The sequence below is a fragment of the Diadema antillarum genome, unplaced genomic scaffold (genome assembly GCF_040938485.1).
Source record: "Diadema antillarum isolate AM-2024a unplaced genomic scaffold, OU_Dant_1.0 seq00001334_RagTag, whole genome shotgun sequence".
NCBI classification, from domain to species: Eukaryota; Metazoa; Echinodermata; class Echinoidea; order Diadematoida; family Diadematidae; genus Diadema; species Diadema antillarum.
This window is the reverse complement of record NW_027272104.1, coordinates 849608-875773: the sequence shown is the minus strand read 5'-3', so window position 1 is coordinate 875773 and position 26166 is coordinate 849608. Positions and strand designations below refer to the sequence as shown.

Genomic DNA, 26166 nt, shown 5'->3' with positions numbered 1-26166 from the left:
AAAAAGCAAATAATGGTTTCATGAAACTACAAACAAATATATGAAACAAAATCAAAGATTTTGATCGAAGATCAAAGATAACCAAAGAAAGGTTACAGTTCGTTATTGAGAAGGTTCGTTATTCAGAAGGTTCTTTATTCCCAAGGTTCGTTATTCCAAAGATTCGTTATTCCGAAGGTTCTTTATTCCGAAGGTTCGTTATTCCGAAGTTTCGTTTTCCGAAGGTTCGTTAATCCGAAACTGAAACAAAGCTCGTTATTTCGAAGGTTCGTAACGGACCCTAGTTCATTGTCGGATCAACGAACCTTCGGAATAACGAACCCTATTTTATTTTCGGATTAGCGAACCTTCGGAATAACGAACCCTATTTCATTTTCGAATAAACGAGCCTTCAGAAAGCGAACCCTATTTTTTCGGATAAACGAACCTTCGGAATAACTAACCTGCGGAATATCGCCACAAATGTTCGGAATGATATACCCTTTTTGATTTTCGGATTAACGAATCTTCGGAATAACGAATATCCGAAACACACAAATTCCCTATATATTCAGAGGTTTATTAACCCAAAATTCAAGAAAGGTTCGTTAATCCGAACATTTGTGACGTTATTCCGAAGGTTCGTCAGTCCGAAAATAAAATAGGGTTCGCTATTCCAAAAGGTCGTTTATTCGAAAATGAAATAGGGTTTGTTATTCCGAGATTCGTTATTCCCAAAATCAAACAAGGTTCTGGAACGGGTCATAAGACTTTTTTTGAACGTTCTTAAAATGTTTTTAAACGTTCTAGAGGGTTTTCAAAAGTTATCTGGATGTCTATAACGTCCAAACGTTTTTCTGTCGGTCCTTAAAACTTTGGAAAGTCATTTAGTGTTATCTTACCGTTTAAAACAACGTTTTATAACGTCCAATTGAAACGTTTAAATACGTCGAAAACCTTCCACAAGAAGACGTTCTGAAAAAAGTTTTGACAAAACGTTCAAATAACGAACTTGCAATGTTTCAAGAACGTTTAGAAAACATCTTTGTGTTAGCTGGGTAAAGACGTAAAATTAAAGTCAGTTTTGAGACGCATTATTCACTTCATATTTGCGACGTTGTCACATAGTGACCTAGCACCTTGTCACTCTGTGGTTTTATTTTTTTTTTAGACCTGCTAGTTCATCTACTCATAGCAATAATAACTACCGTTATCGCTACACAGCCACACTAAAACTTTAATAGGCCCATGAAATGATGTAAACACAATTGAATTCACGTGCACACAAATCAATGTTTGACTGACCGTTTGACACCACTTTGTTTATTTACTCATGTGTAAATTCTACAACAGGGTAATGATGCCTTGTGAAGGAGCTTGGCATTAAGTCTATGCAATCACATAAAAATTATCATTAGGGTGAGCACTCAACTTAGGTACTGCAGTCGACGTCTGCATTGGCTATACCAATACACGCAGCCTCTAATACACCACACGTCCAATACAGCATTGTCTGTGTTCGCAAGATGTCCCCACAAAACGTCTCGACATCGTCCGTCCTTCCCCAGCCGGATCCAGATCGTCGACCTCCACTGCTAAACCCTCAGCACAGCACGACGAGCGTCACGATCATTGTCTTTGATGAGAGCTCACCGACCTCCACTGGTAAACCGTTAGCACAACGAGCGTCACGGTCATTGTCCATGATGAGAGCTGACTTGCCTATCGTGGTCGTCCATGCTTCCTGCTTATCCTCTCCCCTCAGCTCTATCTAATTCCCCGCACGTCTACCTTACCAATCTCCCGACTATAAAAATGCATAACCTCCCATACCGAATGTACGACACTACAATACGTCCTATACAGACCGCGGCGCACGGAATGTGGTCGCGTGTCAGCTGTTTACCTATGGTCTACTGATTTGCATACGATAAACAAACAACTACGCAAATTTTCAAACCCACCATATCTTGGCTATTATACTTCCATTGATCTAAGCTTACACTGTTCTCTGTAATAAAAAAAAAACAACAACTATCGTGATCTATCAATACATGCTTGGAAACCTAAGGAAATACATGTTTCATCCTGACAGACGTATTAGTGAAATAAAATTTACTTTGCTTTGCAACCTATTTACCACGTCATATTAATGACGTGGCTTTAAATTTACGTCAGTTTTGTGACGTCTTTGTGAATTCATATGATAAGGCCTAGGAATTATAATTTTATAGAGTTATATCAGTTTGCGACATATATACTGTCGTCAGAACGACGACAATTTCACGTCAGTCAACTGTCAAAAATAAGATATTTTTAGCTCAAATGGAAGACATAGAGAGACGTCATTATCTAGACTTTAGAAAGGCGTAATAAATGTCGTTTGTTTGCGGTAAATAAGCAAAGAAAACAGACGCTATTAAGACGTCTCAAACTGACGCCAATAAGTCGTATTGTTGTTTGAACCCATATCTAAAAGACGTCATATTTGTGACGTCTTTCTGACGCCTGGTTGGTTACACGAAGGGAACCTGTGGAAGAACAGACATATTTTGATAAATATGACTGAACAGGCAATTCCCTGTACGTATATGCAATGTATATGCAACTTGTAATGTGTGTATTTTTATATGAAGACGGAAATGAAAACAAACAAACAAACAAACAACGAAGACGTTGTAAAGACGTGTAGATTACTAATTTAAAGTCGCATAGACGAAAATAAACACAGATACTTGACATCGTAAACGTTTAAACTGACGTGAATATGTCGTATTTTTCAAACTGACGTCAATATATGTCGTATTTTTGCTCAAATGGAAGTTGTCCCAAAGATGTCATTGGTGGTCATTAGATTCGTCTAAATGACGTGTAAATCACAATTCTAAAGACAAGATTTACGTCAGAATAACGTCACGAGCACGTCATCTACACGTTAATTCATGCCTTTTTGATGTATATTGGAAAAGAAAAAAAGGAAGACGTCTGAAAGACGCCTTTTTTACGAAAACTATGTAAACAAGGAAAATAGACGTGATTTTGACGTCATTTTTAGATCGTGGGCGGTTAAGGTCTAATATAGCGCATGTGAGTACCTCAAAGTAGAACCATGATACAAATCTGGGTCCTAGCTGACATTTGGACGTTTCTAAAAGTTCATTATTTGGACGTTTTGTCAAAACGTTTTCAGAACATCATTTTTCTGGAAGATTTTCGACGTATTCAAAACGTTTCAATTGGACGTTATAAAAACATTTTTTTAAACGTTAAAATAACAAGAAACCTTTCTAATTCTTTAAGGACCGACAGAAAAACGTTTGTACGTTATAGACATCCAGATAACTTTTGAACAAAAAAAGTCTTATGACCCATTCCAGAACCCTGTTTGACTTTTGGATTAACGAACCTTCGGAATAACGAACCCTATTTCATTTTCGAATAAACGAGCCTTTGGAATAGAACCCCTATTTTATTTTCGGAATAACGAACCTTCGGAATAACGTCACAAATGTTCGGATTAACGAACCTTTCTTGAATTTAGGGTTAACAAACCTCTAAGTATAGGGAATTTGTGTGTTTCGGATATTCGTTATTCCGAAGGTACGTTAATCCGAAAATCAAAAAGGGTATGTTAATCCGAACATTTGTGGCTTTATTTCGCAGGTTAGTTATTCCGAAGGTTCATTTATCCGAAAAAAATAGGGATTGCTTTCTGAAGGCTCGTTTATTCGAAAATGAAAAAGGGTTCGTTATTCCGAAGGTTCGCCAATCCGAAAATAAAATAGGGTTTGTTATTCCGAAGGTTCATTGATCCGACAATGAAATAGGGTCCATAACGAACCTTTTGAAAACGAAAGTTCGGAATAACGAACCTTCGGAATAACGAATCTTTGGAATAACGAACCTTCGGAATAAAGAACCTTCTGAATAACGAACTTCTGAATAACGAACTGTAACCATGATATTTTGGGTGCTATCATCGTTCAAACTTATAACTATCAGTTTCCTATGGATGTATTTCATAAAAACTCGAAAGTAGCCTCTGTGACTCTGAACTAATGCTCGTTGCTCCAACTTAATGAAAAGAGCTTAAATTTGGCTGAATATCGGGCAAATTGATTTTAATTTGGTTATCGATTAATATTATAAAAAAATAAGTGAAATTATTTTGTGCCAAATAACACATTATAAAGCGATCGTTTCAAATCTCTTCTACAAATGTGTTTTACTTGAGAATCGGAGCTGTGGGTTTGATTTTTTTTCTCTCTCTCACACATAGTAAACATAATATGGCTATGCTGATATTGATAAACTTCATATTCTGGTAAACTTCTATCACAGCTCTAAAGTGTACGATACTGCACGACTTCGAGACAACAAATCACGCATGGCTTCCCTTTTTGGGTGTCAGTCGACAACAAATGGTTTATACACACTTAAAGTCATGAACCCACCTGGGAATCTGATACCAGTTAAAGCCTGGTGTTTGTTTCTATAATATATCGATCATGAAGTTTATAAAAAGTTGCGAGTATAACAAGAACTCTCGAGTTTTGGAGCGCAAACAGACAATCCAACAAATCATGTTTTAATATTCTATCGTTTCTCTTCATCATTTCAATTACGGGTGCTAGGCCATGTGCGCATTGAAGGGAGGGATCGAGTATGAATATATTGCCAGTCGCAATGCTTATTTAGACCGATGATAATAATGATGATGCTGAAAACTTTGAAAGAGATTTCGTGAAGTTGTTGTTGATGGATTGATGACATGGAAAAACGTATTGATAGTGGTGGAAGATATATTGCTTGTGGTGATATTGTATACGATGGTAATACGAGTGATAATCGTGGTGATAAGATGATATCCAGTTGTGAAAAGAAATGATAGTAGTGATGTTTATGGTCGTGCATGGTAATCTAATAACAGCAATGATGGTAGTGGTGATTGGTTGATATTAAAGGAAACCAAAACCCAAAGACCAATATGGATTGAGTGAACGCAGCAACATTAGCATTATACATCAGCGAAAGTTGAGGAAAATCGGACAATCGATGCAAAGTTTTTCGTTTATATATTTTTTTTGTGTTGTAATCACTGAATAAAGAGACTACTAGAGACCATGATGGGCAACAATGTAAAGAAAATATGAAGAGAATTCCACCCAAAAAAAAAATCGATAAAATTATACATTCCATCAACTTAATTGATACTGACATAATTCATGTCAAGGGTAGTAATCATCCCCCCTTTACTTTCTGAAAGTGGTTAATCAAATGCTCTTCCAGTACTCAAGAAAAGTGAAAACATATTTGTTTTCTTTGGTTTTCTTTATGCTGTTGCCCACACATGATGTCATGCATCCAGTGGTTCCAACATCCAAACTTAAAAAATTCATAACTTTTGCATCGATTGCCCGATGTGTTCTACTAATGTTGCTGCTTTCACTCAATCCACATTTCTTTTTGGGTTTTGGTTTCCTTCAATGATGGTCGTGATGGTAGAGGTGACGATGGTAAGTGATGAGAAGGACTTTAGGGTTGGCAATGATAAAGTGAACATCAAAAAATTATTGATAGAGCAATTCAAATCGTGATACTAGAGCAATTTGCACATGTATGGACTAGGAAAATGAATTGATTTTGATGGAAATAGCACATCTTTTGATTTTTAAATGCCGATCCAAAATGCCTTTGTAAAGCTGATTAAATTAAAATATTTATAGAGAGATTTCATCGATCAAAATCGATGATTACTAGCCCCCCCCCCCCTCCCGCAGTTTCTCTTCCCTCCCCCATCTTCATCATGGATGTTATTGCATGAGAATGTAATCATATACGTTGATTATGAACCTGAACTAAAAAGGAGCCTATACTACGCCTTTCTGAAGCATTGTGAAGTTGGAGGATAAACCCAAATTAAGTCAGGAGTTCATCCATGTTACCCAAGACCAAATGCCCTCTTCGAATCTGATTTTGTGGGGCTTAATAAACATGATCAATGTTAACAATAGCAATCGCTGCCGACCTAAATATTTGTGAATTTTGTGAATTCTATTGACTCTTTCAACCTCCTCTCAGGGTATGAGAGTAGCAAACAGAGAGTATAAATAACAATATAACAAACCAGTGAATACAATACTCAAAGATTACACATGACACAAAAGATATACAAGATTATAGTGTATATGGGAATACAAATAAAATGAAAAGATATATAGACGTTAATCTACATGTAAATAGCAGATTACAAATTTGACAAAGAAGGTTGCTTCACTAACCTATATACCGCTACGTGTCGCTATGATACGTATATATAATACTTTGATTATGATTTATTCCAAGCTTCAATTAGATTTCCAATTTACTTTTTGCAAGATATTGATGACGACATCGAGTTTGCATGGATCCTAGCAGGGAGGTGTCCCTGATCCTAGTAACGCAAGTCTCGCGAGACACTAGCAGGAAAAGTGTCAGCAGACGGCGAACAAAACTACAGAAATACCACCTAAGGGAAAGCCGAACGCGATGGCGATGACATGTGAAGTGGAAACACACACAAACACTCACACACGCGCATACACATACCCATACACACAAACCCGTTGTTATGTTTCTGCTTGAAGGACGGCGTCCCATTCTCACATTGTAATCTGATTCTGTGGTTAGCAGACGACCATGCCAATGGTACTCTGTATACTGTGTAACAGTACGAACCCAACGCCAAAGTCCACGCACATGCGTACAAAAACCAACTTGTACACTGATAGTCTTTGCTCAAGTGACACTATTGGCAATTTCGACGCGTTAGGGTTACGGAAAAAAAAATCGCGAGCAGCAGCGCTAATCATATCACGTGATCACGCCAAATCATAAGGCGTTCGATCAGGTGATGAGTCACGTGGAAGGACGTACCTGCAATATACGTGCCGAACATTACGCAACAGTGCAGTTTTATTGCATTTTCTCTCTCTGCTGCCTTCAGCTTTGCCCGCTCTGACACAGATCTTCGCGGAAAAATTTCCGCCTGGTCCAGCCCTCCATCCACAAAGTGCTGAAACAACAGGGTATAGTAGTGGAAGTGAGTAGTGGAATCAGCTCTCGATTTTTGAACTGGGGCTATCCTGTTCGTAGAATCGCAACCGTGTGTTTTGTTTGCGGGATGAAAATAGGATAGAGTGTAGCCAAACCAGCGACTTTCGACTGGGCTGTGTATAGTTAGATATTGTTATTAGTATTATCACTATTATTATTGATGGACTTGTCAGTTTATTGGTTATTTTATTTGGATGATGATTATTACTGCAACTACCAATGACTAAATTTACTTAAATTTACTTGAACTCTTTGAAGATGTCGACTTGCATAACTTAGACCTCCCCGAAAGTGACAGAATAAGCCAGTTCGTAGTTCCACTTTGCGCATAAGCAGAAACAAGGTCATTCGGACCAACACTTAGACAGGCATAAATTTAATGGTTTTTAAATTCACTGGTATAAGCGTCTGTAATGTAATGAGTATTCATGAGATACTTATAAATGCTGCTTGCCAGCACATCCACCTGACAGCAAAAGTGGTATCTTGGCAATTATTAATAGAAAGAGATTGTCAATACATTCAATGCAAAATAATGAAATTGATGCTTTCCCAAGTGTAAATTGACAGATTGTTCTGCTCATCTGGTCTACGCAACTCTATTCTTTGTGTGAACAGGATTGTGAATCCCATAAATTGTTATGTAAAGCTTTATATGCATTATGTCACTCTAAAACGAGTTAAGTGCCCCTAACCGACTGAGAAAAGAGAAAGGTCATTCGTACCAATGCACCCATGAGCTAACTCCGAACTAGCTTATAATCAGCAAGTTCATTGTGGTCACTCTCACGGAAGAAGAAGAAGAAGATAGAGTGTAGACTACTCATCAGCGCAGCAGTGACAGTAATTAAGGCAATTAATAGTCTAGTCTATAGACCCACTAATCCATAGACCTATTCAATTAAATTAATATAGGGCCAGATGACTGTTACTTTACAATTGAGTATATGAATATAAGAACGACTCAAGTCCATGGAATATCATTTCGAGTAAACTAAAAAAAACTTCATATCTTTTTTATTTGTCCAATAATATTCTATTTAACTGTGATGGGAAGGCAGCATTGTATATACAAATTAGAACATATATCACTATGACAATTAACATTTACATTAATTGTGGAGAGGCCATTTTGTGTGGTGGACTTGGGTCGTTCTTTGATTCATATGGAGTTGGGTCGTTCTTTGATTCATATACATGATATTCTGCTATAGAGATGGGGGAAGGATGAGAGAGGGCGCTAAATTATATGAATGTAAGAATGACCCAAGTCCTTCATTCTTACATTAATATAAGATTTAACTCATTCATTTCAGGCACTTCCGGGGGTAATTAGGATTTATCATTTATACACAAGATGAGTCCATGCATAAGCTACAATTTCCCATGTCAAACTGAATTTGGCCAAAAACTGGACTTGGGTCGTTCTTATATTCATATACAGTGCACTCCCGTTACAACGAACACGGTTATAACGAAATTTCGTTATAACGAAGTAAATCTTCTGGTCCCAAAATTATCACCATTAAAGTCTATGGTACAAAATTTGCTTATAACGAACACGGTTATAGCGAAATTTCCGTTATAACGAAGTCTTTTCCGAGCGCCAAAGACAAAGAAAAACAAAAGAAATGTGCTCCGTTATAACGAAATGCGAATTGCTTTCGAAAATACGTAGCGGAACAAGCATTTATAGCGTCTCTGCATGGGTGAATGCTTCACACCACTCTGTGTTCGTTCCTTGTGTCACGCATAGATTTATTGTGATACAGTTATCCCATCACATTTCACATAGCTTTCCAGTGTATGATGAGTATTCGGCAAACAGAATATGATATATATACATGGTTTCCTTGTTTTCGCTTTATATTGTATTTTGTTCGGTTATAACGAAATTTCGTTATAACGAAAGAATACTGCCGGTCCCGAGCATTTCGTTATAACGGGAGTGCACTGTACTCAATTAGATCTAGTAGAAAACTACTAGAGAGGGTTTAATACTTTTTACTTTTCGATATCTCAAATGAGTTGAATAATCATTTGCCACAAAACAAAAGAAGATAGTATAACACTGGCAGCAGACTGGCAGATATTGAACTGTCTTGTAGCTACCTTCCATTATCAAGGAATGTGGATTAAATTTACATGTAACACCAAAATTTACTCTGAAGTGTGAACTAATTGACAACAATCCTGCTGTCTACTAGTTTTTATGAAAATCAGACATTGCCAAGGAATCACCCATCTGTGTGAAGGGTATATCGTGTATCGCCTGCCTGTCTGGGTCAGAGGAATTAAATAATGTGAGCTCTACTACTGTCTAGTGGCTTTAGCACTGTAGAATGCTACTGTAGAATGCTACATGCTACTATCAGCTCAGGGGTTCACCAGTGCACGTCATCACCTATGCAATGTAAATGCATGTTGATTTGTGTCGATTTATGATATTGATACCCTCAACATCACTGTGACCAAAATAATATCTAACTATATGTCATATCTCTTTAAATTTGTCTACTTCTCAAATGGATATGCCCACAAAAACCTTCAAAATGAAGATTTTGTCAATGACATTTTCTGTCAATATCAATCACTGCTAATGTACTGAAATGATACTAACAAATGACACTGGAATGCACCTTCCACTAGCTAGACCAGGGAGATGGGAAGAATCCATGGCTAGACCAAGCATCACTTTTATGCCTCTGTGCTGCTTATATGTTTAGCAAATGACATTGCATGGAAACAGAGTATTTGATGTTTTGAGATACAAAATTAATTGTACAATCGGTACAAGTCCACATCATATGCATATTGCATTGCACAGGTCCCTTAAGATGATTAACATGTTTCACTCCATCTGATATCAGTAATATCCATGAAATCAGGGTATCGTATCATAACACAAGCATCTGTAAGAAGACAATTACATCATAGCTATGCAAGGACCCCTTACACTGAAATATTGCACATGAAGTCACTCTTGTTGCATTGATTATAATGCCTGATATGTGATTCCCACAACCTAGGTACATTGTGCCATGAACACAGAAGGCAGAGTTCGAGACAGACTAGGATGCCTTCTCAACCACCTGTCCAGTGGGCCTAGAGGAGATGGAGAGAGAAGTAGGTGTGATGGTGCAGTCCTGAGGCAGTGTTCATCAAGAAGCCAAATTAGCAGCAATGTAACAGTAACTGCAAGTGATCAAGGCACAGCTCTGTCTGACCTTGACCAGAGTCAAGAGACACATCTTCATGTCCATCCTCAATCTGGCCTCAGTGATGAACTGCTGGACATCAGGGTCAGCGGCCTGGAGCCAGGTCAGGAGGTGACCCTACGAGCACATGTGACATCAGAGTGTGGACGATATCACTTTGAATCAAGCGCACAGTATGTGGCTGACAGGTCAGGCCAAGTATCAGGTGAGCAGGGGGAAATATCTTTGAAGCCCCATTGCTAATACTCATGGGTATGACCTGATAAAAACAAGTTCTATGTAAAAAAAAAAATACTTTGAAGATGTTTTGAATGAAAGCTGCCATTTTAGATTAGTCAATTCTTGGCAAGACTAAACATGAGACACAATTTTTGACTAAGTTGTGAATTACAGTAGGTGGTACAACCATGTCATGATTATATACATACACATATACCATGTAAACTGATGTTATTTTGGCAGTTAAAAACAGCAGTTATGATCACTTGAAATGACTTCAACAGTATCCATCATGTGCTCCTTTGCTGTGGGATGTATCACAAGTTCAAAACTGTTCTTCATCTTCTTTCGTATTGGTAGTCCAGAATGATCCTTCCATTGGTGGCAACTACACTGGAGTAGAACCACATGGACTTCTGTGGAGTATGGTTGCCACGGATACATCCAAGTGGCCTCGGCTCATCAAGAAGAACATCCAGAAGCCATTTGTCTATTACTTCCAAGTTGTGGATGTTGCTGGCCAACTGCTAGGAGAGGCATCTGCTGAGAGGTGGTCCCTGGCAGACTATGTGGACAGGATTCCCCTCACTCATGGCAAAGCGGAAGGATGCCTATATCTTCCGCAGCAGAAGGGTAATTTGGCTTAAATCTACTCGAAGATGTTAACCAATTTAAGCTCTTTGTGCTACAAGGATAACCAGTAGAAATGATTTCAAACTGTAGCATTGAGTAAAAGGTGAAACATGTGCATCAATCAGAGTTCTGTTATATTTTGAAGAATGCTATGATTCAGAAAAACTGTTTCTCTTAAAGTAGGTCGTATGATCCAGATTCGGCATAAAAACAAATTATAGATGGGTATTTCAAGGAGATCTCTCCACTCTTTGGTCAGGTGATGCTGCTCTGATGCCTGTCCTGATCGACATAAGGGGCGGGGTGCCGTACCTGATAGAAGATCGCCCTTCCCTCCTGGCCTCCCATGGGTTCGCCACCATCAGTGTAGACTACTTCAAGAAGATGAGGGCTGGGGCAGACTTGATGAGTAGTGTCATCACCTACTTTGACATGCAAATCTTCCTTGTGAGTATTATCTGCTTTCAGGATGATCTGGATCTGTGTAAGGTGACTGAGATCTGTCAATCAAAAGGAAACAGCAACGACTGTCTCATTTCAGTACTAGGGGTTCCCTATCCGTGACATGAAATATATTTTCTTAATTGATCTATTTCTTTCTGACTTATTAGTGCAGTTTTGTGTATTGTATTGCTGTTTTTTTTTTTTTCAGGGAGCTTTACCAGGTATGCATTTGAAAAGAAGTTAGCAGCAAGTATCATACAGAGTGTGGACATATTTCAAGTTTCTTGTCAATTTTCAAGTGAGATTTTGGTGTGTTAAGTGGAGTGTCAATGAAACTAATCATTTTAGTACAGGTGCAATGATCATGTCTTTCTTATCAGAGCGTGTTAATGAGAAAGTCTCATGTTGTTGCCGTGATTGCTTGAAGAACCCATGTTCTTGTTGCTTTACAATCCTGAGTTACCCCTCAGGCAAAGCATGTTATTTATGGTACTTGGCCCAAGCTAATTTAAAAGCTTGCTCACCTAATACCCCACATCAACCCTGTATGATAAAGATTAAATTGGTAAAATACCAATTGGTCAATCGTCAAATGGATACACCTCACAGAGATTCAGTTGGTCATATATGCTTAAGATCACATACTTTTGAATCCATGGCAGAAACAAACATACTCAGTGTTATACTTTGGACTCTGGAATAACTATTGAAAGAATTAAAGAATAAATCTAGGTAGCTACTGTAGCATTACTTTGTATGAAATAGTTTGGATTGGAATTCACTGTGAAACCATGATAACTCTTCAACATGTTATTAAATCTTTTAGTCTATTTTGTCACAATTGCTCTGTAGGTGAGAAGTGCTCTGCAATTATCAGTGCATAGGAGCAACATTAGTAGTGATATAACTTAGGTATCAATAAATATTATCATTATCAATATATTTCATGTTATGATTATATTATTGCATAGTGTTTACTGTTATGGTAAAGGATTTTTGTGATATATATGATTTTTTTTTTCTTCAAACATATGTATGCTAGAAGTTTCTATGTATGTATTGCATTGGTTTTTGTCTTTGCCAGGACATCATCGATTTCATCAGGAAACATCCTCGTCTGGACATCAACAGAGTTGGAATAGTGTCTGCTTGTCTTGGCAGCTATCTGGCCATGAATGCCGTAGCCAGAATAGCGGGACTTCCCATCAAGTGTTTGTCGATTACGGGAAGCGGCGACGTTCCTCCAACTGGTGTAGGTCTTGTCCTACCAGACGGAACTCGGATCGTACCCCCGTGAGTACCAGAAACTCACAATGACCTTGGGGATATTCAGGAATTTCATGAAGTGGGGGCACCAAGCAGTTTATATTTCTGGTGCCACTTTAGAGTTTAATCAGCTGACAAGCTGAAAAAAAGAAGAACTGCACGCCTGTATGCATACTTTCTAGTACCACTTCTAGGGTTAATCATGTGATTTCATGCGTACCTTTCTTTCAGAAATTTAAGGGGGCACGCACCCAATGCCCCCCCCCCCCCTTTCTTTTTTTTCTTTTATTGTAAACAAGAAAACAAAATTCTGCCACTGTATTATTATTTTTTTCTTTTTGTAATAACGGTATGTAGATGATGGCTGATAATATCATGAACATCCAGATTGTCTTCTGAAGAGATTGAAATTCTATGCCATGGATCGATTTTGTGACTTCCCCGAAAAGGCATTTTAGACCCATAAGTTATTATAATCTGTATATTCCTGACATCAACTATCATTATCTGAGTTATCATGGTTGGTCAAAGTACGCTGAGAATGTGCGACATCAATTTTTCACAATCTGCTGAGCCTGGTGTAGAGACTGTCATCAGACACTCCAAAGACTTGAGGAGATCAAATAGCAGAGTGGACTTTAGAGCGAAAGACCACAGAAAGTTCTCACTCTTATCAACATTGTTCACAAAGTACAAATTAAAGGGGTCGTATAGTTTTGGTTGAGACCTAACTTAAGGTTTCTAACATTTTGGGGTGAGATAATGAGAAACCACTTATGAAATATGAAAGAGCATGTAATTCCAAGAGAAATTCAACATTTATTTGATGGAAATTGGTTTTGAAATGGCCGAGATACGCAATATAGAGCAATCGTAATAAAAGGTAGGACCCACCTTTTATTATGATCGCTTTATTTTACTTTGTTTTTGGATGTTTCAGCCATTCTAAAACCGATTTTCATCTAATAAACTTTTATTTCGTCTTAGAATGGTATTGTACTATTTCATATAAAGTGGTTTCTTGGTATCTCACAAAAAATTTAAAAGCCTAATCCTCGCCTCCACATGTACCATCCCTTTAAGATGTGTCTAAAGTCGGGAGTTCCTATCACCCCACTTTTGATATCTTTGCTCTTTGTGGACACCGTATATAGGTTAACAATAACAATATTAGAAAAATCTTTTACCCTTATGTGTTAGTATTTCAGCAATGTGCAATCACAGACTGATTATTAAGTAACCCATGTAGTACAGTTTACTCTATGTCAATACAGTTGTACAAATTTATAAAAAAGTATTAAAAAGGGTAAATCATTCTTAAATTCAACATCATATGCTCCCAGACTTTGATTGGCTGTCACATTTCTGTGATGCTCAAAGAAAGAAAAGCCTGTGGTAATGTGCACATTCTCTGCATGTTGGATATCAGTTTTAGGCAATTGAAATATGAGTGAGAATTTGATGTCACAGGTGCTCAATTTTTCATGAAACAGTGTTGCATTGTTTGCATATCAACCACATGACAGATTAACTGTAGGGTCTAAAACAGGCCAAGTAATATCTGCAGTGTGCAGCAAGTAAACTGCAGTATGTGAATGCTTCAATGCAGTCTGTGGAAGCGCATGATAGTTGGTAATGTCACATACAAATACTTTACCACCTCAATGACATGAACGAAGTGAGATATAGTGAGGTTATGGTAGCAAATCTTGATAGATTTGGATCATGTGTAACTTTTAAAGGCAGATGTCTTCTATTTCACCCAAAGTTAATCCAGTCATATCCAGATAGCACTGAAGGAAAGGAAGAACACAGACATCATATTGTCCAGTGAATGCAATGTCCAAAAGCAACCAAAATAAGTTTTTTACATGAAATTTCTGTAGTTCACAAGAATATATAAATCGTCAGCCAGTATCCCTAACCATCAGTTTCAAACTCAATTAAAGCTAATTCTATGGAAGTTTGTTGTACTGTTTTTGTAACACTTTGGAGAATTTCTTTTTTTTTCAGACAGCCGAGTTTCGATGGTCAGGTGTTCGAAGGAGAAGATGGCCTACTGTACTGGACAATCACTGAGGAGCTTGTCATTCCTTCGGGAGAATTTGTGACTCCAGTAAGTGCTGAAGATTGTGATTATGATGATGATGATGATGTGGATGGTGATAATGATTGTAATGGTGATAATGATGATTGTGATACTGATACCGGTTGTCACAAGGATGATCCAATGCACAGTGTCTTATAAAGATAACATTCTGCCAAAACGAACAATTTAAATAAGCATACAAATAAACTGGCATGACAGGAATATTGTTTTCAGTTTCCATCAGAAAGTGCCATTAGTATTTATCTGTAATAGATTGCCAATTTGGTATAGCATACACCTGTCTAACAGAGTCTTGGTGGGACTATGCAGCCAATATGTGGACAGTGTGGGAATTAGTAAACAAATCCGGTCATAGTTCAATGTCAAATACAAATAAACAGCTGAAACTTTGTGATCACGATATGAACTGAAGTTCTAACAAAAGACTGAACAGTCAGACTATGTTCTGTTTTTCATATATTCATAGACTTTGCATGGATATAAATCAGAACAAATTATGATCAATTTCAGTCAGGGTGCATTGTATGCTTACCTTTTTTTTTGGGGGGGGGGGGTAGGGGCAACAATCAGTGTTTTGAAACATGACAATTAGTGCAAAACATTGTTGTGTCCCAGCTCTCATTGATAGAAACACAGTTTCAAAATGATGATTTCAAATGCACAAAAATGTACATTTCTAATCAGCGATTCTCTCTAATCACGTTTACCGCATGGGGGAGCATGAATGCAAAATCATGTACATAGTGTTTCGACAATGCACAGTGCATGTTTGTCAATCCTCTCTTTCTTGAGCTTTAAAAAATAAAATGAGCATAAACAGTACCCTTCTGAATAGCATTTTGGATCAGCGTTGTGGCTCAGTGTTTCAAAAACGCTGACTCTGCCTTTGCAAACTTTAATCTTGTGTGTTATGGCAGTTGGAGTGTCATTTCAAGTTCTCTTCCCTGGATTGCACTATCTTGTATGTTGGTTTGCATTAATGTGTGTACAGGTGGAAGATATCAACATTCCAATGCTGTTCCTCATCCCAGGAGATGACAGGTTCGTATCGTCACTGAAGCGCACTAACAGGGTGAGTAGTCTCACTTCAAGACACACCAAATTTCCCATGTGTCTCTAAGACTTTCCTTGCTTTCATTTAACCCAGTGACATCTGGAGATTTCATTCAATAATTCAACTTTTTCTCACTGAAGAAAGCAGCACATTTTACACTTTCACCAGATATTGAATGAGGAGTAGCATGATACAGGGATGGTATTAATGCGGCAAGAAACATAAACTCACATCCCACTCACACAGACACACACAGACACAGCTGTAACCTGTAAGTGCAGCCTTTGGAAATGGTTTCTAGTCTAGATACTAAATGTAAACATTTTTTTGTTTTTTAACCACATAGTAGTCTTGTAAAGTTATACTTTACTATAGCCTGAAGTACGGTATCTAGGAGGAGCATTAATGTGGTAGACTTGACTAGTTCTTGACAAAAGAATGCCTTCACAGAAAGATGGCTGTACAATGTATTCAGTGCAAATCTTACTCTGCAATCAAATGAGATTATTTTAAAAAAGAGATGGCAGCTGTTGTGGACTATTATAATGATGCTGATTGTATTATTAGATATCATGTGACAATGACATGCAGATGTAAATGTGTGCATAGCCCTCCCCCCCCCCCCCCCCCCAATTAAAGGTAGATCAATAAAGTCAATTTTCTCATGTAAACTGCATATTTTCCTGGTGGCCCACAAGCATTTTGGGCATACTTGAGGTTGATCATTATGTGCACATCGAAATAGGGAGCATTTTGCTTAGGCCCTTTGTATGCATATAATTGAGATGAAAAAACAACAATAGCACAAAACATGTCATTGCCCTTATGCCATTCTTACTTTCATATAATTTGTTTTAATTTTAATAATTCATTAAGAGTAACATTGTAAAAATCGTAATGAAATATGTAAATACCATACAGTTGATTCCAGGCCCCGTTTCATAAAACTTATCAGTGACAAATTGGCGTAATTGTTATAAGCTACTGAAATCCTTGCATCTGATTGACTAACAGCAAATTTGTCACAGAAATGTGGCAGTTGTCACTGATACCAAATTTTATGAAATGGGACCCAGCTTATGTTCCGTCTACTAGTAAAATTTCCACTTGGGAAGTCATTTAGCTATTTAGGGAAATTTAAGATAAGAAGTGTGTTCAAACTCAGTTACATGTATATGTTTGTTCTATATTTTTGTGCCCTAAATGGAAACAGTGCATATGCAGCAATACCATGCTGTATTTTTTTAACACCTTTTGTACCAGCTGCATAACTCGGGATATTTGCCACTGCAGGTTTTCAGAAATCAATGATATGGAGATAGTGTCTTCGTTATTCTCCTTCTCTCTGTTGATAGATGCTCACACGACTCCAGAATGTTGGAAAACATCATTTGTTTGAAGCTGTCTTCTTGAGAGGCACCGGCCACTTTGTGGATGTGCCATACCTACCACTCTGCAGATTTTCCAACATCAGTCCTGGTGCAAAAATAGGTACCAATATAACGCAATTAAAGGCACATAGACCCGGTGGTTTAGTTCCCTGCGTACACGGCACATGGCGCAAGGATCCTACAGCTGAGACTTATGCTATCGACTCCTCTTTGGCGCTTACGCTTTGACCCATTTTTATGAGTCCGAAGAAGTCCGATCCACTATAGTCAGTCGTCCGATCACAGTTGGGCTCTTGATTCGGCTGATGATGACAGCTTAAGCAAACTTCTTCTGTGACGTCATACTAAGAAGCACGCACCCTGGCGTCACTACAGACTGTGTGATGCGCAGAGAAGACGACGAAGGCAACGACAGCTCAACTTCGGCAATCTTCGTATCAATACGAACGGTGATCGGCACTCTTCTCCAACAGCGCCCCTGCAACTACCGGGTCTATGTGCCTTTCAAGGGATGGGATTGTATTGGTTGAGATGGGGATTCACATTTTAAATTTTTGCAAGATAAATTAGAAACCATGTACACCGTATATGAAATGTAACATAGAACTCTTAAAAGGAATTAAAAGCTTATTTGATGAAAATCTGTTTTGAACTGGCTGAGATATCCAAAACCCAAGAGGTCCTTATAAAAGATGGGACCCATCTTTTGTTGTTACCTCTTTGTTGTCCCCGCCGAACGAGTTCTAGCAGGGGACTATGAAACGGGCTCCATACGTGTGTGTGTCCGTGTGTGTGTCCGTCCGTGTGTCCGTCCGTGCTAACGAGAGTATGCTTGTGTGGGTAGGAGAACAATAGTGCACAATAGATGGCCTTTATTCCGTCAGGCTTGTGTGGCTAAAATTTTTGCTTGTGTGTCTATTTTAACAAAAGGGAGAACAAAGGGGTAGACACACAAGTATATCACCGTAAGGTTGTCCATGTGTCTGTCCGTGTGTCCGTGTGTGCGTCCGTGTGTGATCAAAATCTTCAATTTGCTACTTCTCTGTCATTTATGAGCCAATTTTGATTCTGTTTGCTTTATATGATAGCACTATGTGGGAGCTTTGAAACTTCTACACAGAATTTCAGTTGTGACCTTTGACCTTGACCTTTGACCTATATTGTACATTTTGCTACAAAATGCTACTCCTTCGCTATTTCTAACCCGATTTCAATTCCGTTTGCTTTATGTGATGGCACTAGTTGAGGGCTTCAAAACTTCTACACAGAATTTTGACCTTTGACTTCTTTGACCTTTGACCTTGATTTTTGACCTATATTGTACATTGGCTACAAAATGCTACTCCTTCACCATTTCTAACCCGATTTTGATTCTGTTTGCTTTATGTGATGGCAATAGGTAAGGGCTTCAAAACTTCTTCACAGAATTTTGACCTTTGACTTCTTTGACCTCTGACCTTGAATTTTTACCTGTATTGTACATTTTGCTACAAAATGCTACTCCTTCGCCATTTCTAACCTGATTTCGATTCCATTTGCTTTATGTGATGGCACTAGGTGAGGGCTTCAAAACTTCTGCACAGAATTTTGACCTTTGACTTCTTTGACCTTTGACCTTGATTTTTGACCTATATTGTAAAATGGCTACAAAATGCTACTCCGCCATTTCTAACCCGATTTCAATTCCGTTTGCTTTATGTGATGGCAGCAGGTGAGGGCTTCAAAACTTCTACACAGAATTTTGACCTTTGATTTCTTTGACCTTTGACCTTGATTTGTGACCTGTATTGTACATTTTGCTACAAAATGCTACTTCCGGCGGGGACATATATTACGCACCGCGTAAATTCTACTTTTCCTTGTTTTAATTTATTTTTGGATATCTCATTTCAAAACCGATTTTCATCAAATAGGCTTTTAATTCCTCTTAGAATTGTGCTAGTATGCTCTATTTCATAGCTGGTTTCTAATTATCTCGCAAAAAGTTCAAAAATCTGAATCTCCGTCTTGGCCAAAACTAAACCATCCCTTTAACAAGATTCACTTTATTTGAAAGTTTTCATGGTGATGTAGTAGATGATTGAGCAAGGTTTGTGGTAACACAATGTTTGTGAAGTCCTCAAAATAACTTCTTTTTTTTAATGAAAGAAGAAAGAGGAGAGTGAAGGAGAGAAGAGGTGTAGAAAGAGTGTGAGGAAGGCAAATTAGTGGCAGTCAAACGGCAGCAGTGAGCTGGAAGTCGAGGTTGTTCTAATGGAGACTGGAGAATAAGTGGCAGGTGCAGTTGTAAAGAAGAACAGAGTGAGAATTGGGCAAAGGGTTTGGAAGTCGGTGGGAGGAGAAAGATGAACCAGAAAGGAGGAAGGAGACGGGGAAGGAGAAGGTTGGAAAATTGTGGGGATATGGGAGAGAAGTGGTGAAGATGTGAATGTCTGAAAGATGGAACAGGAAATAAAGCCAGAGAGAAAAGAAATGATTGAGAATGTGGAATCAACAATAACACAGCAATTCTCTTTGCATAGTAGAAGGCAACAAGGTGTGCTTTTGCAAGATAAGAAAATGTAATGTTCTGTGTTTTTTTTTTTCTGTGATGTGGTATTTATGCAGATCTAGATGTGTTTATCCACATGAAATTCTCTCCACTTGGATTTTATTGTGGTTTTTAAAATCTTAATGTCCATTTTGCCTCAGATCTCTTTGGGACCTGTGGAGGTGATCCAAAGCTTCACAGTCGTGGCCAGGAAGTGGCTTGGAGAAAGACTATCAACTGGTTCCGCCACCAGTTAGGGGTGACTGAGGTCTATCGCACAGACTGGCTAGACTCTGAACAAGGCCAATGAAAAACAATATGTATCATTGACATCTTCCCTTGCCCAGTAATGTGCCTCGGCGATAGCTTATGCAGACTGTTAGCGGGTACTTAAAACTTGCATCCACACAACAGCTATGTGATCTTAACTTCTTATCCTACTTATATCCTACATCTGGGAAACAGGAACATTGTTCTTTCAATCAATTCGGAGGTTGGTTCAGGAAAATAATCATATGTTGTAGTGCATTGATCATTGCTCAGCTAAGAATACTGTGCAAACCATTGTGCTAGTGTATTCTCTATAGGCAGGATGGGCAGGTATGATTTCTGCAACATACACATGCGCTGAAATATCACTCAGCAGTACACAGACTTAAGTAAAATGTTACTAGATATGAATGTGCATACAGGAAACACTTCCAAGAACTTGGGTTATGATGTGACATATGGGAATTTGTTTGTATGCAGGAGTGGATCCAGGAATTTCCTAAAGGGGAGGTGCCTTTGCAAAATTAAAGGGGGCGCACACACGCCCCCCTCCTTTCTCATTTTTTTTTTTGCTTTTTATCTCTTGTTTTAAGAAGAAATAAAAAGGGGGCGCATGCTCGGTGCACCCCTCTCTGGATCCACCACTGGTATGCATAAGTGTCAGGCATATTTTATTCATTTTTCAAAGCAATCTATTATACATTGTAATTGATTCATGTGAATTTGACATTTTGCTTCTTGTGCCAATCGCAGCTCCAACAAACTGAAATACTTATGAGTAATATGATACTTCAGTACGCAGTATTGACTCTTTGACATGTGCAATGTGGTATCTTAGGATGCATGCAAGACAAGGCAGATAATGTATTCTGTAAAGTATTGAGTAAAGTATGCTGTTAGAATTCAATGGCCATATCATGGGAAGAATTGCCATTAATCTTGGGGAAAACACCTTGAGCTGAGACGTTTTTGACCAAGATTTTTTGGATGAATTGCTAAATTTCAGTGTTTTGTCAATTGTGCTTATTAATGTGCAAAAGGTGATAGTGTATCGTTTGGGAGTATAATTTTCATCAGCAGCAGAAAGAATCTATTCTTAGCCAGAGTACCTTAGACTGTTAGTAACAAGACACTTGTACAGTGCGTATCAAAAAAAAAGGTAATCCAACTTTGGAGGGCTACTATTTCATAATTATCAGCTATTGAGAGCACATTGTTAGTTGTGAGGAAAGAGGAACTCTTCTTCTTTCCATCGATATCTATTTATGATGATAAATGTCATGCATGATTGAGCATATGAACTTTAAAGACAATGACAAATCGCACTTTTTCCAAGTTTGCATGTTATTGTGAAGGAACAATGCATGTCTCACTGCATGGATGATATCTGTCTATGAAAGTGGCCAAAGAGGCCAGCCTGTACGAATGCAGATTTGTCTTTAGGGTTAGTGTTTAGGGTTTTTTTCCTAACCTTTTATGGTTCATATGGCCACCTGTTGGATAACTTAAGTCACTCCCACAGAGGTCAACCCACACAATCCATTTTCTCTGTTCATATTCAACACATAGCTCGCAGCGACAAACCATGTCTTAAATGTGAAGAGAGAAAAATGGATAATGGTTTAGCCTTTATGGGAAGGACCAAGTTTACAACAACGTGGCCATGTTGAAGGCTATGAACCATAAATGGTTGGAAGAAACCTTTAACACGAACCTGCAGTCATGCAGGCTGGCCTGATGATTCGACCACCTCCATTGACAGATCTCATCCATGCAGTGAGATATGCATTGTTCCTTCACAGTAACATGCAAACTTGGAAAACGTGCAATTTGTCATTGTTGTCTTTAAAGTTCATGTGCTCAGTCATGCATGACATTCGTCAACATAAATAGGTATCAATGGAAAGAGGAAGAGTTCTCCTTTCCTCTCAACTAACATTGCACTCTCCATAGCTGATGATTATAAGATAGTAGCCCTCCAAAGTTGGATTACCTTTTTTTTGATACGCACTGTATAGTGATGTATGTTTAACTCTTATTCTTAATTAAAACTTTTTAAAGGGGAATTCCATTTCTTACGTTAATGTTGCCTTGTGTGAAAACAGAAAAATCAGAGAAACTATAAACTGATGATGCATACAGAGTAAAACAAATTGGCAACTCTGTGTAACGTAGGTGTTGAGCAATTTTTGATTTGTTTTGTACATGTACATAAAATTTCACTTAAAGGACAAGTCCACCTTTATATACATGTGGATTGAGTGAATGCAGCAATATCAGTAGAACACATCAGTGAAAGTTTAGGTAAAATCGGACAATCCGTTCAAAAGTTATGAATTTTTAAAGTATCTGCGTAGTCACTGCTGGATGAGAAGACTACTAAAGTGTATGATGTCATATGCGTACAACCATATAAAGAAAATAAAAAGAGAATTTTACAAAAATTTACTTTTTGAATAAAGTGCACATTTCTTCGACTTGTTACTGACATAAATTAAGGGTAATATTATTCCCCCTGCCTTCTGAAAGAGAAAAGTCAGGTGTTCTTTTGTTATGCGAGAAAAGTGAAAATATGTTGAATTTTCTTTATTCTTTCTTTATATCGTTGTACTCATGTGACATCACAAGCTATAGTAGTCTTCTCATCCAGCCTTGAGTGAGCAGAAACTTCAAAAATTCATAACTTTTGAAAGGATTGTCCGATTTTCCTCTCTCACTGATGTGTTCTACTAATATTGCTGCATTCACTCAACCCACATGTCTATGAAGTTGAACTTGTCCTTTAATGTCATTTTCTCAAATATTTTGTCACAGACAGGACTCCTCCGCTGAGGAGGATATGCATTACTCTTATCATATACCAAAAACACATCTGAAGAATAGAGAATTATTTCTAGTAAGAAAAATGATAATTTGTGACTTTTGTTGAAAACATTGTGAGGTGAGCTTGAATGTTGAAATGTTTCATGCCACTTCAGTATGTGCCAGTGAAATAGATTCTCACTCAACCAATGCACTTACATTATGTTTGACTCTAAACTCCATGCACTGTACCATTATTTTTAGCTCAGAAGACGATGCTACATTGTGCAGGAACATTCAACTTTCATCAACATTGAAGAAGGTTATGAGGGACATGTAGCGTGTTGAATTTCAAAGTTGTATAAGTTTTTATTTACAGTTGTAGATTTTGAAGAAAACAGGAAACATTGATCACAATTATTTACAAATATACAATTCTAGTGGTAATGACTTCATTTCCTCACAGTTCATAAATCTATTATTGAATGGTAAATGTTAATTTTTATCGTATAGCAACATTCACTAATGTTGACCTGAACATAGATTCACAAAAAGTCAATGGATACTAGTACAAGATAATATATACTTGTACTCTTATATGAATTGTATGAGGGTTGAATTACCACCTTTTTTATAATTCATTTGCAAATTTAAACAAAAAAGAAAAAGTTTTTTTTTTTTTAAATTAAATTCAAAGGGATATGTTGGATGAAGCTCCAATCCACGACCACATTGGTTTTAATTGAGAAAGTGAAATTAACCAACGCCACATTGGCCTTTCAGTAAAATTGAACAAAAGTGAACAGTTTTCAAATATTGTAAACTTTTCACAATGAAAATTAATGAACTATGTGTTCTCAACTATGACACCAAGTATACCAGATGGAAAGATGATTGCCAACACCTCACAATATCTCTATTTACCCTGCATGGTAAACACAAATCTTCGAGATGAATTTTGTGTGTTTGAAATCAAACAAAAGAAAAATATCAATTCTTAGCATCAAATTAATATCAAACCTGAACAACGGAAGCTCAATTCATTTTCAGATTAACAAACCTTGAGATAACCTTTTAGATAGAGTTACAGTTGTAGAATGAGTTATCACCTAGAAGGGTGCATTTGAGCGGGCGCCTGGGAGAGGGTGATAATCATTACTCCAAAGGTATGTAAATCCATAGGCCTCATAATAGGGTCTACATAAGGTGATCGTCAGCCCAAAAATGGAACAGTTTTCGTTCATCCGAACATTTTGTCCCGTTATTCCAAAGGTTTGTTATTTAGACGGTTCTTAAATGCAAAAACGAAACAAGGTCCATTTTTCGGAGGATTCGATAGTCTGAAAATGAAATGGGTCCGCCCAAGTATTCAAAATTGGACCCCATTAAAGACCAGCTATGTAATGCAGCTATAGATTAGCCATCTAGCCATCTTGTCGGATGAAAAATATTGACATGTGTACAAACAAGCAAACATAGGTTCGTCAGTCCAAAAACGGAAAAGAAAAACAACAACAATCTTAAAACGACGTAGGGTTCATTGTTCAGAAGGTTCGAATGCCTAAAAATGTGGTATAATAAAATGGGGTGATGTTTCTAATTCGGAAGGTTCGTTAATTCAGGGGTCAATCGGATCCGAAAGTGAACAGAGGGTGGGTACATTATGCCGAACCTTCGGTATTACGAACCTCACTTCCTTTTCAGGTCAGATATCGAACCACAGGAATATAATGAACCATTCTTTGTTACCACTTTCGGAGTAACGAACCCTCTGAATAACGAATCTTATTCGGGACTTCATGTCATTTAAGGTTCAACGAATCTCCGGAATGACGAGTCTTCAGAATAAAGAACCTTTACTTCATTTCGCATTAACGAACCTTTTGAATAACAAATATTCGCCATAATGAATTGTCTATACCACCTCAAGACAGCTAAGCTGTCATTACAATACACATCGGGGAGACGTTTTGTGTGTGTGTGTGTGTGTGTGTGTGTGTGTGTCTCGCAGGAAATGAAAAATGGAAACACTGTGACATGACTGTTTTTATTGGTATGAGTCCTACCTCATGTTAATAACACAATTTCAGCGGTTACCAGCACAACACACGTAGGATCAAAGACTGATGATGCTATTACCTAAATTTACATGTGATTGATACCACCGTCACATTTTTCAAACTGGACAAAATGAAAAGAAAAAGGGTACCGTAATAATAATGAAAATAGTGATGATGACAATAACAGTAATATAAATGATAATAATAATAGTAATAATAATAACAATAACAATAAAAAAATAATAATAATAAGGAGAAGAACAAAAAAAAAAATAGGCATCGGTGCCTCCTTAAGAACTAAATGTATTCACTTCAGTAGTGAATAATTCTTTTGGAGTCACCTCTGCCCATAGTTTCCACCTGAAACTCTCAAGGAAAAGCATATATTGGCATGTTTGATACTACATGAAGTAAAATGACATCACTCCTATGACGACATTAATTTGCAAAAAGTATATCATTTGCAAAATGATGTCACAAAGCAATTAAGTCTAAAATTGTGCGCAACTTTGTACCGCCATTCTATGAAATGTAACAACTTTTAACCAAAACAAATAGAAAATTATGACATCACAAGGCAATTCTGTTACAACCTTTGTAAATGTCTGGGATATTGTAAATGTTTGTTCTGTCTGTCGTTTAATTTTGTATGCAGACGATTCTACAGTTCTTGCATCTCATAAAGACACTAATATGTTAATTTGTAATTTGAATAGAAGTTTAGTTCATATATCTTCATGGTTTAAGACAAATGAATTATTTTTGAATAAACAAAACAATTGTGACGCCACAAAGCAATTTTGACATTGCGCACTGCTTCTACCGTCACTATGTGAAACTGAACAGTTTCTGTACAATTGTGACGTCACAAAGCAGTTCTGACATCATGCGCTGGGTCCCTTCTTAATATTGCATTCATCACAAGACTTCTTGCCTCGTATTTTCCCTCCATTTTCCCCTTCTTTTGTTTAAACTTTTGATCCAAAATGTGAAACAAATATACACTGTGTACTTTGCCTAATTTCGAGTACCGGCAGAGTAGAAATCCCATAAGGCCTATGATTGATATACCGTAGTAGCTTCAGGGTGTGAGAA

The 26166-nt window shown here is 37.6% G+C and overlaps 1 protein-coding gene across 1 annotated transcript; it reads left to right on the top strand.

The window, feature by feature from the left end:
* The first annotated feature begins 10109 nt into the window (after positions 1-10109).
* On the top strand, positions 10110-20249 carry LOC139708430 (acyl-coenzyme A thioesterase 1-like). The gene is made up of 8 exons (XM_071620381.1): positions 10110-10497; positions 10872-11144; positions 11404-11591; positions 12673-12881; positions 14868-14970; positions 15956-16036; positions 17374-17509; positions 20101-20249. Exons 1-8 carry the CDS (start codon positions 10116-10118, stop codon positions 20247-20249), a joined length of 1521 nt encoding a protein of 506 aa, XP_071476482.1. The 5' UTR covers positions 10110-10115.
* The last annotated feature ends 5917 nt before the right edge of the window (positions 20250-26166 follow it).

What these genes read in the sequence shown, in the direction of transcription:
- LOC139708430 (XM_071620381.1), top strand. Translation starts at nt 10,116, where the DNA reads ATGAACACAGAAGGCAGAGTTCGAGACAGACTAGGATGCCTTCTCAAC. An exon ending in TTGACATGCAAATCTTCCTT is followed by an intron (nt 11,592 to 12,672) that starts GTGAGTATTATC and finishes TGTCTTTGCCAG; the next exon opens with GACATCATCGATTTCATCAG. An exon ending in GGAACTCGGATCGTACCCCC is followed by an intron (nt 12,882 to 14,867) that starts GTGAGTACCAGA and finishes TTTTTTTTTCAG; the next exon opens with ACAGCCGAGTTTCGATGGTC.